The following is a 14,336-nucleotide window of genomic DNA, read 5'->3' as shown; positions in this document are numbered from 1 at the left end:
AAAAAAAAAAAAAAAAAAAAAAAAAAAAAAAAAAAAAAAAAAAGACTGGAGGATAGAAACTTCTTCCAAGAGCTTCCAAAAGTGGGGTGGACCTTCATCTCGTGCAGTGGGGGAAGGGGGAAGGGAGAAAATAGGATTCATCGATATAATCCGTTTACAAGAAAGGGTGAAGATGTCTTGAAACTAACCCGAGTAAGAGCTGGAAACTGGTGTCGTGTGGTTGATTTATCTCCTAGAAAGGGAAGGACTACAGGGCAGAAAGCTTCTTGTAAGATCATAAATTACCCCAGAGACCAGGAAGGATACAATCTAGTGCCAAGGGAAGTTTTGGGTCTTTGTTTTCCTTCTTTTTTTCCCGAAAAAGCGATAAATAATTTCATTGAAAAATCAATTACCAGGGTCAATTCAGCTCAACCAGTGCTGAAGCTGAAATTCCTTGGGTTCACAGAAACTTACACCAGAAACATTCTCTTTGGGTTTTTTTTGTTTTGTTTTGTTTTTTAAAGTGATAAGCTTTAGGATTTAGATGCTTGGGAGTAAGGAGTCTTCAGCCAGCCAGGCGTGCAGTCACATCTGTGCGGGAGGAGGCAGGGGGAAGGTAGACGAGCCATGGGGAGCATGAGCTTTGGAGTAGGATAGATCTGCGATTAGAAGCCAGCCTGCAACACACCAGCTCTGCAACCTTGGGGAAGTTACTTAACCTTTCTGATCTTCATGTTTCCTAGCCTTAAAATGAGAACAGGAGTTTCTACTTCATGTATGGTTATTGTGAGGATTCAATGAAATAATGCGTTGTCTGGCCCATACAGGCACTTAATAAATACCAATAATAAAGAGTAAATAAAGTAGTGTTGACTCCCAGACGCTCCATCAGGAAGTCAGTAGGGTGCTCAGGTCATGTAGAGAGCCCAGTAACTAACACATAGGAGGCACTTAGTAAAACTTTACTCAGTGAATTGAGTAAATAAATGCAGGGTGCCTGGTTTTATGACTTTGAACCCTTGTATCAAAAGGGAATTAATGAGGTGATGACAGGTGTCTGCAGTGGCTTTGTCTACATCTACGTTTTTGTTTATGTTTTGAATGAGAATGAGTGGTATGCTGACCAGATTTGCCAAAATAGCCTGAACTTGGGATGGATAGCTAATATACTGGATTTGGAAAGACTTTGACAGCTTAAATTATGCTATGTCTAACTATGCAGAATATTTTCTTTCTAAATATGTTTTCTGATTATTAAATTAATACAAATTTATTGTAGGAAATTTGGAAAGAAGGTTTCTTAAAAACCCACGCGTAATTGCCGTACTCTGAACTCTTATTAACGTTTTGGTGTATATTCTTCTAGGGAACAACTCCAAATAGGAATCAAACCACACATGATGTTCTGTAACCAAACAGGGTACAATTAATAAATGGCATTACAACATTGTCAGGAACCTGGGATGTTATTACGGCTGGGCAAAGCCTGGTTTCCTCAGTGATCTCAGGACAAATTACCTCACATCTCTGCCTCAGTTGGTCTCATTAAAATGAGATGATACCCATACGTGTATTGATAAACAAGATAGTTCACGTATGTACTTAGCATGCTGTCTGGTGTATAGTAACTACTCTGTTTATATCAAAGACATGGCATTGTAGACTCTTAGGGCCAGATAGACCCTAGAGATCATTTTGCAATAATCCCTTCCTTTTATGGTTGTGGGAACAGAGACTTAGGAAAGTGACTTGTTTAATGTAGCGCAGCTAATTTTTAGTAGATCCAGATATTTCCTTCCTCCCTCTCTGCTCAAATGCCACCTCATGAAGCATTGGTTCCTTGCTTCCCTTCCCCTTGCCCATAGGCCATGTTTGTATGTCTTTTTTGTGTGCTCCCATAGCCTTTGTACTCTTACATACCTCTTCTATACTACAAATATAGGTTTGGATTTCGGGTTTTATACTTTTGTCTCTTCCACTAGACTGTGACTTCTTCAAGGGCTTGGCTGATCTTTCAACTTTGTATCTTTAGAACTAAGCTACTTGACATCTTCTGAATGAATGTGTTCCGGATGCTGGGGGGGGAAAGCTAACAAGTAGTAGAAGCAGGTCCAGATGGTGGAAAGGGATAATTCCATTGTGTCATTCATTCACCTTACAAGTATTTGCTGAGCACTTACATTGTGCCAGATACGGTCTTGTGCAGGGGATTCAGTGCTGTGTGAGACAGACTTGTCCCTTTATGGAGTTTACAATGTAATGGGGAACACAGACCCCAAACAACGAGTTACATGCTATGCTTATTATTGTGGTGAGGGCTACAAAGGAATGTAAGGGTGAGCCAAAAACAGGGAGATTAGGCTTGACTGGGTGGAGAGAGGCCAAGAAAGGCTCTTCCAATGATGGAATAGGTAAGCCTCCATATAACGATAAGTGCATGCAAGTTAGCTAGCCAGAGGGAGGGTTGGAGTCCTGGGTATGGGAATAGCATGTGCAAAAGTCCAGAAGAAGGAAGGAGTGTGGTACATTCTAGGAATTTAAGGAAGACCAGGGTGGCAGAGGGTAGAGCAGAAGCTGGTGAGATGAGCAGAGGCCTGGCCTCTGAAGGGCTTCGTAGATCATATTACCAATATTTTATTTTAGCCTAAGAGCAATAGAAAATCTGTCTAATAATGTGATTAACTCTTGAGTATTTGCTATTAGACAGACATTGACATAGGAATAAATGGTGATAATAGATCTAAAGTGTGTGTCCTGTTTGGGATATTTAGTCCAGAGAAGAAGGAAAAAGGAGTAATATATGATAAATGAAGGAAGGTTATGTACAAGAGGAAGTAAGCTTGTTTTGTGTTGCTGCAGAAAACATACCTCGGTCTAGTAGGTAAATGTTTAAGGAGGCGAATTATGCCTGAAAGTCAGAAACAGCTTCATAATCCCTAGAATTGGTCAGGAACAGAACAGGCTGCCTAGTGGGATGGAAGAGGTGTGCAGGCAGAAGCTGTAAGGCCACCTGCCACTGAATCTGAAATAGGAACTCCATGCAAGGTGGGAGTGACCTTTAGGCCGTTTTGGGCTCCAAGAGCCTGTGCATTTATAAATCATGTGAAATCTTTAAATTTCATACTGTCTTGCAAATGATGCAGCAGACCTGAAACTTGACTTCATCTCTTTCTTTAATCTGAAAATTCATAAACTTGGGACTTTTAAAAAATAAATTTGTAAAATGAAGCAGATCAGTACTTTATTAATATTAAGTATTTGAAATTGTATTTATTGAACTACTTGGATAACTTTGGTGTTATCAACACCATACTCTAACCATGAATTACTTAAACAATGGAATCCTTTGATTGCCAGGAACAAAGAACCGTTGTTATTGGTAGGTTGGTCCAAACCTCATAGTCATGGCTAAAGCAAGCTGATGTGTAAACGGAAGTCATTGTTTCAAGCAAAGAGGAAAATAACATATTCCCAGAGAAACCAAAACTCCAGAATAACAAGCACTGGCTACTCAGGGGATACTCTTCTATTCATGTGTAAATTGAAAGAGAAGGCCAAAGAAAGTAGAGGAATTGGATGTTTTCTTCTAAGAGAAGTTTGGATATCCTGCATTTAACCACATTCATGTTATGGAAATAAGGAACAGGCAAGAAATACCTAGTGGTGAAGGTACTAGTGGTGTAGCTTGTAATCCATGATCAGGTGGTGATTCAAAAGGCAAGAAAGGCTGGAAATAATTGTGGTAGGAGTGATGGATGGAGCAGCATTCTCATTTGGAATGGGAACGGTGAGTAGGAATTGTCTCCAGACCATCTGAATCTGGAGGAGCAGCTTGAGGGAGAGGATGACAGAGATCCATGCACTAGGGTACAGCCGTAATGAAGGTTTCCGCTTCCTGGGCATAAGCTAGGAAGTGGCATCCCACTCATTTCTCTTTCCTGTCTGGTCTCTGTAGTGCTTTGTTGGTAGAGAGAAAAGACTCATTTTCCCCCTGCCCCTCTTGTCGTGTAAATGGGTTTCTAGGGCTGCGGATTGGCTTAGCATGCACACTTCACAAGGAGGGATGTCGCTTCCCTTAAAACAGACTCCATTGGTTAACATTCAGCTTGAAAATTGTTTCTCGCTTCTTGATCCTCACCATCATCTTGGCTGATTTAACAGTTAAGATAGATGGTGAGGTCTGGTAGATGAGTGAGCTGAGATTTTTTATTTTTTTTAATTTTTATTTTTTTTACTTTTGGAAAAGGCTGAGTCAAAGAATCTGATTGCAGACCCTAAACTGTTGCTTGACATATGGGGCATAATGATCTCTGCAGGAAGAGATGCAATTCTGTGGGCAGTCAGGCTTCACTCTGAGGTCTGTCTTCATGGACTAATGCATCTCTTGTTGATTTTTCCTTTTGGGAACAACGCAGCAAGCAAAGGCTACCAAAAGAAAATACCAGACGTCCAGTGAGGCTCCCCCAGCAAAACGGAGGAATGAGGCATTATTTCTCCCAACCAAGAAAACTTGTGTTAAAGAAACTCAAATGAATTTTAAAGGAAAGGCACAAAAAACATTTTCTCCAAAGAAGTACTCGGCTAGCACAAGTGACAGAAACCAAGAGGAGAAACCATGCATTAAGACTTCATCATTGTTTAAAAACAACCCTGAAATTCCGGAACTCCACAGGTATGTCCAGGTGCAGATGCACTTCAGGAATAAAAGGAATGAAGTGTGCTCTACCTTTTTTTTGTTAATGTTGGAACTGATGCCTAGGTTTTTGTTCATCATTTGCAGACCTGTAGTAAAGCAGGTGCAAGAAAAAGTGTTTACTTCAGATGCCTTTCATGAACTGGGCCTCCACCCACATTTAGTAAGTATCTCTCTGTTTTATGTTTTTCTTTCTTTGATGTGTTTGTTCACTCAGAATGTCTGTGAAAGGATAGTTCTAGGAAAAGAAATGGAAAAGTGTTTATTTCTGCTCCGTGTTACCTGAATGAACTCTGATTGATAGGATACTCTTCTAGGACAATTCAGATGTGCTTAGGTTACTAACCCCACCCACCCCCATACCCCATACCTTCCTTTTTTTTTTTTTTTTTTAAAAAGAATTGAAGACTTTCTTCACCTGGCACAGTTTAGAACTGGCACTTATTGGACTTAAAACAGCTTCCTAATTACTGGATAGATGTGGTGTTGAAGCCATATTTGTGATGGCAGATGTCTCAGTGACCATAGGAGAGGGAACTGAGCTGGCGTCTTACTGTTAATAGACATTTGCAGTTTTAGAGAATTGAAGGAAGAAGAATCTATTTTAATATGCTTTTTCTGTAAACAAATGGATGATTTTTTTTTTTTTTTACCATGAATGGGTTTTCCAGACTTGTGATTAAAGAGAGAAAAAATATTAACTTTTAGGAAGTCTTGATTTCTTTGATCATAGCTTACTTACCCCTTCTTTAAGGTGGGTTACATAAGCTTGTTTTCTCAGCTACAGGTTAGATAGAGCAGGGTTTCTCAACCTTGGTGCAGTGGACATTTAGAGCGAAATAACTTTGTTTTGGGGACAGTCCTGTGCATTGTAGGATGTTTAACAGCATCCCCGGCTTCTACTCACTAGCTGCCAACAGCACCTTCTCCCCCAGTTGAAACAACCAAAAATTTCTATAGACATTGCCACATGTCCCCTTGCGGGTGGGCAGAATCACCCCCAATTGAGAACCCCTGGGTTGGAGGATCTTAATTTGGTCATGGTAATAATCTGTGTCATCCCAATATTTTCTCCTTTTTTGTGTCATTTCCATTTAGAATTTTTGTATCAAAAAATTGATAGTTATAGGAAAATATTTATTTTTCATCTTTTCTTTTAGATTTCCACAATAAATATGGTATTAAAAATGTCTAGTATGACCAGGTAAGAGTTCCACGCTAATCTCGATTTTCTTGGGGCTTAAGTGGGTATAATCAGACGAAATCTGAATTGTCTGTGGAAGGCAGAGTAAGTTTGTGTTTTGGCGTTAGAAGACAATGCAAAGCTATTGACCACAGAGGGCTTCACATATCCTTTAGCCACTCGATTTCCCCACCTGTTAAATGCAGAGACTGGGTTTCTATCCAGTTCTGTTCCAAGATGTCTGGTCTAGAAGATGGTCTGCATAAGGTCCACTGTTGTCTGTGCTTCTCTGAAAGTAGTTTGGCCAAAATATGGAATTTGATCATGTCAGTTCTTAGTAATAAGAATTAGAATCAACCAAAAAGATAGGAGTAAATAAAAATTGGACATAAAAAATATTTTAAATGTTTGTGCTAGTGATGACTCCTGGAAAATAGAAATAGAGAAGGAAAGAGTGTGGGGGGGAGATGAACTTCCTCATTTTGAGTATGTATGCTTCTGTACATTTTAGTCATAAAAATTAATAGGAACTTTGAAGAATAAACTAAGGAGCTCCCTTCATTAACTAAATTTAAATGATTTCTGTATCATTTTTTGTTGGTTGTCTTTAAATACACATGAAGACACATATTTCAGTGTCTGTGGCAGTTTACTGGAGGATGGATAGCCGCTGCTGGCTTATCTGGATAGCTTGCAGGCTTCCTTTTGCTATTCTGCATGGAATTCTTTCCGTTATGTTTTTCCATGTTCTCTATTACCTGTTACAGGAGGCAAGAGAGTTTTGATACACTTTTTTTGTGGTAACTCTAATATGTTGTCATACCTGTCCAATTTTAGGCGCACCATCCAGTGCGCCACCGGGCCGGCCCTGTTGGTTGTCTTTAAATACACATGAAGACACATATTTCAGTGTCTGTGGCAGTTTACTGGAGGATGGATAGCCGCTGCTGGCTTATCTGGATAGCTTGCAGGCTTCCTTTTGCTATTCTGCATGGAATCCTTTCCGTTATGTTTTTCCATGTTCTCTATTACCTGTTACAGGAGGCAAGAGAGTTTTGATACACTTTTTTTGTGGTAACTCTAATATGTTGTCATACCTGTCCAATTTTAATAAACATTAGTTTAATAGAATGGCCAATCTCTGTCTTGCCTCACCATTTTCAGCTAAATTCCAGAAATTTAAGGTTTTATTTTTCTAATCATCCCAAGTTTCTCAGCGCCTTCATTTGAATGTCTGGATAACATCCAAGGTGGCATTTGGAAGACAAATTAAAATGTGGGGCAATTGCATTTTGTATATCCTGTGTCTCTGCCTGTAAACATAACTGGGTGATACGTTATAGATAAGATGTGTTCTTTCTTTTGGGTGGCCCAAGAGTTCAGAAGCAAAGTATTCCTACATTGCTGGAAGGCAGAGATGCTCTTGTGCGATCCCAGACGGGTTCAGGTCAGTCATTTAATCTCTGCCCTTCTTCCTAGGTACCCAGGCCCATGGTCATGCAACAGCTTATGTACTGAGGTGTCTGCGGTGGTGATGGTAGCTGCTTTGTTTTGTTTGGGGGAAGGAAACCATGCTTGCTTTTGATTAGAGCCCTGAATTTGTTCACGTAGTGAAAGGAAGGGGATACTTGATGGTGCCATGATCAGCAATGATTAGTTCTGCTGTCATTTCCTTGGATCCTATTTGAGGGCTTTGCTGAGTCCCAGTGTCTATGGCCATAGCTGCCCATCCTCACTTTAGTGAGGAATGAATTTTTCTTCTGGTATTGCAACACAGAGTTCTGGCATGAGCACACACTGATCGGATGCCAGTCCCTGTGCTTGAGCACAGAATACTGTGCCATGTTCCAGGCCAGTCTGGGCTTGTTCTTCTCACCCCCTTGTGCCGTCAATAGCAGCTAGTCTCCACTCACACCACTTTGGTCACCATCCAGTTGGGTGGAAACCCAAAGATTTTGCTATCCTTTGGTTTCTCAGTCCTTAGAAGGTAGCTTTAGGGTTCAGACTGGCTCCTAATCACATCAGCATTGCAGAGAACATTTCATTGAGCACTGAAGCTCGTCTGAGACGTTAAGGGGGACTTCAGAGGAGAAATTTTCTAGAAATTTTCTTTTGCAGACAACCGTCAAGTTGAGCTTTTGTGTGATTTCTGAAATGTATCATTATCTCTCATTGGATGGATAAAGGAGCTGAAGCTTCAGGTTTTTTAGAAGTACTGAATTCACAAAGCTAAATTAGGAGTTGTGGTAAACAGGTGAAGTCCTTTTTCACCTCTCTAGGTTGTATGATGTGCAGTTTATCTTTCCCCGGAATTTAGTAGTGCCCAAAGATAGCAAATCCTGTTTTCTTTATGGCCTTTGCTTTTCTCACATCTGCAGGGCCTGTGGTTTTAACAGCTTTTGCATTTTTTTAAAAGGTAAAACTCTTGCCTATTGCATCCCTATGGTCCAGTCCCTTCAAGCAATGAAGTCAAAAATACAAGTGAGTATAATGTGTTTTATGTTGTTCATAGTGCATAAGCAACCATCAAACCGAACCATAGCAGTAATGTTAGGACCAAAAGAATCTGTTTTTATTTAGCATTGTTTTCTTCCCTCTTTTTAATTCATTTATTACATAAACTTGTTGTATCCAAAGACTGTGCCCAGAGTGGAATAGAATATACTTCACAATCATCATAGTAAGAATAACAGGGAACATTTGCAAAATACTCCCCAGGAGTTAGATGTTGTGCCAAATGCTTTGTATGTATTATCTTCTTGAATCTCTAACCACCCTGAGCCCTACCAAATTGTAGGCGTTACTGTTATCCCAATTTCACAAAGAGAAACAGATGCTTGGGAAAGTTAAATAACCAAGGCCAATGCAACAAATAATGGTGGAACTGGATTTCCACCTCAGTTCTATTTGGCTCAAGAGATCAAGCGCTTTACTCTGTGCCATGATTTTATGGTGAAGGTTAATTACTGCCTCCTGTGCTATACAGGGACCGTATCTCTGTGTCTTCAACAGTACCTATCATGGGTCCTCCTACAAAATTATCACTCAGTAAATATCTCAAAATGATTTAATTTGCTGCTATCCATTTATGCTCGTATCTTGGGTCTGTTTTGTAAATCATGTAAAGAGTTAGATTTCAATTTTCTATCCTAAATTCCAGTGTGTTGTTTACTTTTGACCAGGAAGGCTGAACTTTATATTTAAAACAGTGGTTTATCATGAATGGTATATGTGAAAATAAGCACCCAGTCAATAGTTTGACAATTGTGCTTCCTTGTATTTTTTTTTTTTTTTATAAAGATGACCGGTAAAGGGGATCTTAACCCTTGACTTGGTGTTGTCAGCACCACGCTCATCCAGTGAGCTAACTGGCCATCCCTATATGGGATCCGAACCCGTGGCCTTCATGTTATCAGCACCACACTCTCCCAAGTGAGCCACGGGCCGGCCCCTGTGCTTCCTTGTATTTAACATTATTTAGAATTTCTTTAGTTTTGAAACATATTAGTTAGTGCCTGGGCCAACGGGGCCAAAATTGGGTTCCCTAGGAGGCCAGTTAACTGCTGTGACTTCAAACCCCAGCCCAGAATCCCACAAATATAGTCCTTGTTATTCTCAGTTGGAAGGAAATGGTGAGCCCTGAAATAGGAAGTTAGGGAAGTGCATAAAAGATGACGAGAAGAGTGCATTGATTACTGTTTCTCTGTTTAGATAGGCAGAATTAGAAGTGTGTCAAGCCTACCTGGTTATTTGAGTAACAGAATAAGTAATGATAGTAGGCTAAAACAAACATCTATGAATTCAAACTGATATAAATAAACGAATAGATAAATAAATGGGGGAGGAGGAAAAGCCCTTCCTTATGGCAGAAGTCCAATAAATAAACGTAGAAGTGATAGATATATAGTATCACCAGTTGGCAAATGCCGCAGTAATATTGTTTCAGGCAAGAATTATCATAGAAGCTGAAATGAGTGAATGAAAATGTGATGAAAATGGAATATTTACATAATCTCAAGGTATCTCCGTACAAAGTACTTCTTAATTACAAAAGGAAGACAGGGCTGGCCGGTTAGCTCAGCTGGTTAGAGCACAGTATTGTAACACCAAGGTCAAGGTTTCGGATCCCCATATTGGCCAGCCACCAAAAAAAAAAAACTAAAAAGAGGCCCCAAAAAAGGGAAAACTGTAATTTTACAGTGGGGAAGCCCGGCTATCACCACCTTCACCAAGTGATCAACATTGGTATCACCAGTTCTGGGAGCCTCCTGATACGGTGCACTGGGAAGGCCACATCACTTCTGTGGTCAAAGCAAAATGCATAACCTGGATTTAATCATAAGGAGACACTAGACAGAAATCTAGGGACATCCTACAAAATAACTGGCCAGTAGTTCTCAGAAGTGTTAAGGTCATAAAAGAACGAACTACTAAAGAACTACCTCAGATTGAAGGAGATGTGACAACAAAATTCATGTGGTCCTGGCAATCAAACATTAACAGGTCAGTTGATGAAGTTAGAATAGGTTGATAGATTAATTAATAGTATTGAATCAATGTTACCTTCCTTATTTTTTTTTTTTTTCCTTTTTGTCTTTTTTTACTGACCGGCAACGGGATCGCAACCCTCGGTGTTGCGCCTGCACCGCGCTCAGCCAGTGAGCAGGAACCGGTCTCCACATGGGATCCGAACCCTCGGCAGGAGCGCCACCGTGCTCCCAAGCGGCGCACTCTCCCGTGCGCCACCGGGCCGGCCCGTTACCTTCCTTATTTTTTTTTTTTTTCCTTTTTGTCTTTTTTTACTGACCGGCAACGGGATCGCAACCCTCGGTGTTGCGCCTGCACCGCGCTCAGCCAGTGAGCAGGAACCGGTCTCCACATGGGATCCGAACCCTCGGCAGGAGCGCCACCGTGCTCCCAAGCGGCGCACTCTCCCGTGCGCCACCGGGCCGGCCCGTTACCTTCCTTATTTTGACAATTATACTATATTATGGTTTTGATAATTGATAACATGGGGAAGCTGAGAGGAGGGTACATGAGAATTCCTTATATTATTTTTGCAATTTCTTTTGCTTGAAAGTATTTCAAAATGAATAGTATAAAAAAATTTTAAATTGTTTTTTTAGAAACCCTAGATAGCCATTAAAAGTATTGTTTTTTCAGTTACTATTGGAACTTGAGCAAGTGTTCTTGTCATGATAATTCAAAAAGGAAAGTTTCAAAACAGTATGTATGGTATGACTCCATTTTCATAAATAATAATAATCTGTGTGGATATTTGCGTTAAAAGACTAAATGATACTTAGCAAGCTATTAATATTGTTTTTTTCCTGAGGTGGGTAAGTGAGGAATTTAATTTCTTAAAGGTAGCTGACTTTTTCCCCCATCTAGCACTTTATAGTGAGATAATTTATGTAAAGTGCTTAGCATTGTCCCTGGTACATAGAGAGGAGTAAATGTAAATTATTGCAATCGTACAGTAAAGTCTCATCTACTTATATACTCCAGGGGAACTTCTTGCCAGTGGAGGGTTTTTTCCCTTTTACCAGGTTGAAGAGTTAGGGAGTATTGAGCTGGAATGGTTCCTACAGATCTGGCCCAGCGCTCTCATTTTGTAGATCCATGAACTGAGGATGAGAGAGATTAGATGACAGACACAGCTGGTGCTCTACTCAAATCCTGGGCCTGAGTGTAACTTCCGGCAAATCACTTCGTCTCTCAGTGCTTCGTTGTCTTCGCCTGTGGCACAGGGACAACAGCAGTGCCTCTCTCCTTGGGTTACAATGAGGATTAAGTGAGCTAATGCATGTGAAGTGGTGGGACCTGGTATCTAGAACCCGGGAATCGCGTGTGCACAAGCTCGTTATATTTTAGCTGTCATCAGTAGCAGCAGCAACATGGTCACGTGGCTACTTTGAAGAGCAATGATATTTGCTTATATTTAGAACCATTAGTGAGCTATGTAGTTGTTTATTTGCTCAAATATTTTTAATAGGACTGACAGGTCATTCTATTAAAGACTGAAATATTCTGTAGAGACACAGTTTTCCAAGCCTCAGTTTAATTCACTTGTTTCAAGTAATATTCAATATAGTCCCTTAGACTTCATTGTAAAATGATTTGACCTGTAAAAAACTTATCTGGAAGGAGCAGCAAATTCATGGCACCCAACAGATTCTCAAATTACTTTGGTGATGGGATAAGAGTGGACTGCTTTTCTGTGTTCTCTTAGTTATTTTGGCTCTGATTTTTTTAACATCACATCCATCCTCCTTCACTTACTTGTGCCCTGCGAGGAATTGATTTTTCTTTCTTCTTCTGTGTGTAGTAACACCTTTTGAAATGTCAGAATCTCCTAACGTCACACGGTGGCATGTTGATACTGTTGTACTAACATGTTTACTGTTCCTACCTTGGGCTTCAGTGTAGTCTCACAAAGTTGATGTTGAGTACAGATGACTCCAGTTTGAATTCCAAATCCTTTTCTCTTTGTGGGTAAATGTTTTCTATCTAAAACGTGAAAACCATACTTGTAATTGAATTTACTGCTAAATCTGTGGTTACCTTGTGCACTAACACTGTTTTGATTCATTCATTCGTTTGAGCACTTTTGATGTGCAAGGCACCATTGATATATCTATCTTTAAAAAATTTTAAACAGTGCCAAAATATAAATAGGGAAAAATAAATTATTCTACTTCCACTTTCCCCTAGTGACGTAGTTTGGCTCTCAAGATCAAGAGTTGTTATTACCTGTCTCTTTTTTATCCCCGAGGGATATTCTTTGCATATCCAGCAAATATGAGTGAGCGCAGTTCCTCTTCTCCCTTTTATTTGAAGTTTTTTGTTTGTTTTTCTGTTTTGTTTGGTTTGATACACAAGTGGTTGCTTGTTATGCCTGATGTTCTGTACCTTGCTTTTGTTCCTTTAATGTATTTTGGGGATGGTTTCTTATCAGTACCATACTGAGCTGCCTTGTACTTTTTAATGGCTGCCTAGTATTCCATTGTATGTATATACCATAAGTTACTGAATCATTCCCTTAGGGTTGGTGGAATTTACATTATGTTCAGTATTTTGCTATAAACAAAATTATTTTATTTTAATAAAATACAGTCTACGAAATATTCTACAACTTCTGTATGCACACATATGTATCTGTAGGAGAATTTCATATAAGTGGAATTTGCATTTTTATTTTGGTAGATAATTCCAAAGTTGACCTTTAAAGGCATTATACCAATAGGTATTTCCATCAGCAGTATACAAGGGTTTCTGTTTGCCCATGCCCACATCTACACTATCAGCTGTTTTACTTTTTGCTCATTTGATGAGAAAAATACTATATTGTAGTTTCAATTTGAATTTCTCTTAGTAATAAAGTTGAACATCTTTTCATACAGCCATATCTTGAATTCCTATTTCCACAAATTAACTATTTCTGTCCTTTATCCATTTTTCTATTTGAGTTGTTGGTCTTTTCTTTTTTTAATTGAATTATGGGACTTCATTATAAGCTAAGGAAATTAGCTCTTTCTCTTAGGTGTGGCATAGTTTTTCCTCAGGTTGTCATTTGACTCTTGATTTTGTTAGGTATTACTTTTCCATTCTGAAATTTTAAATTTTTATGTAATAACATTTATCAGTGTTTTCTTTTCTGGTTTCTGAATTTTGTGTCATTTGTGAGAAGGCCAACTTTATTACCGCTTTATTTTTCTGACTTTATTTTTTTCTCCAGGGACTTTTTGAATAATCCATCTTTCCCTACTGATATAGAATGGCCCTTATATTATTTTTTAAATTTCTGTATGTATTTGATTCCATTGTAGACTCTATTTGCTTGTGGTCTCTATTTATGTACCAGTATAATTTTTTTTAAGTTGCTGTAGCTTTAAATAATTTTAACAGCTGATATGTTTTTCATAAATGTCTTGGTTATTCTCGCATATTTATTTTTCTATATGAACTTTAAAATCAGCTTTTCTGTTTATATGTATTATGTATATGCATAAATGCATGTATATACATATTTGTGGCATTTTTTGTTAGAATTGCATTACATTTATGGATTGATTTAGGGAAGAATTAGCTTATTTATAATACTATGTCTTCTTATCTAAGAATAGGGTACATCTTTCCATTTGTTCAAATTTTATTTTATGTCCTGCACAGGTGTTTTAAAATTTTCTTCATATAGGGCTGGCCCGGTGGCGCACTGGAGAGTGCGCCGCCTGGGAGCACAGCGGCGCTCCCGCCGAGGGTTCGGATCCCATGTGGAGACTGGTTCCTGCTCACTGGTTGAGCGTGGTGCGGGCGCAACGCCGAGGGTTGCGATCCCGTTGCTGGTCCCCGGTGTGGGCGTGACACCGAGGGTTGCGATCCCGTTGCTGGTCAGTAAAAAAGATAAAAAGGAAAAAAAAATTTTCTTCATATAGATTTTGTATTTTTTTTTTTTTTTTTTTTTTTTTTTTTTTTTTT

At 39.2% G+C, this 14,336-nt stretch overlaps 1 protein-coding gene across 2 annotated transcripts in view; it reads left to right on the top strand.

The window, feature by feature from the left end:
- Positions 1-3,695: 3,695 nt before the first annotated feature.
- The window catches only part of DDX31 (DEAD (Asp-Glu-Ala-Asp) box polypeptide 31), a 70,047-nt gene continuing 59,406 nt past the window's right edge, over positions 3,696-14,336 (top strand). For both annotated transcript variants that reach the window (XM_008563657.1, XM_008563654.1), the window contains exons 1-6: positions 3,696-3,769; positions 4,398-4,654; positions 4,763-4,838; positions 5,836-5,879; positions 7,235-7,305; positions 8,275-8,339. In XM_008563657.1, coding sequence (XP_008561879.1) covers positions 3,734-3,769; positions 4,398-4,654; positions 4,763-4,838; positions 5,836-5,879; positions 7,235-7,305; positions 8,275-8,339 — 549 coding nt within the window. In that variant the 5' untranslated portion in view covers positions 3,696-3,733. The remainder of the gene's footprint in view (positions 3,770-4,397; positions 4,655-4,762; positions 4,839-5,835; positions 5,880-7,234; positions 7,306-8,274; positions 8,340-14,336) is intronic.

This window comes from Galeopterus variegatus, unplaced genomic scaffold (assembly GCF_000696425.1).
Source record: "Galeopterus variegatus unplaced genomic scaffold, G_variegatus-3.0.2 Scaffold176, whole genome shotgun sequence".
In the NCBI taxonomy this organism is placed as follows: Eukaryota; Metazoa; Chordata; class Mammalia; order Dermoptera; family Cynocephalidae; genus Galeopterus; species Galeopterus variegatus.
The sequence above is the reverse complement of the archived record's forward strand: the minus strand, read 5'-3'. Positions and strand labels throughout refer to the sequence as shown.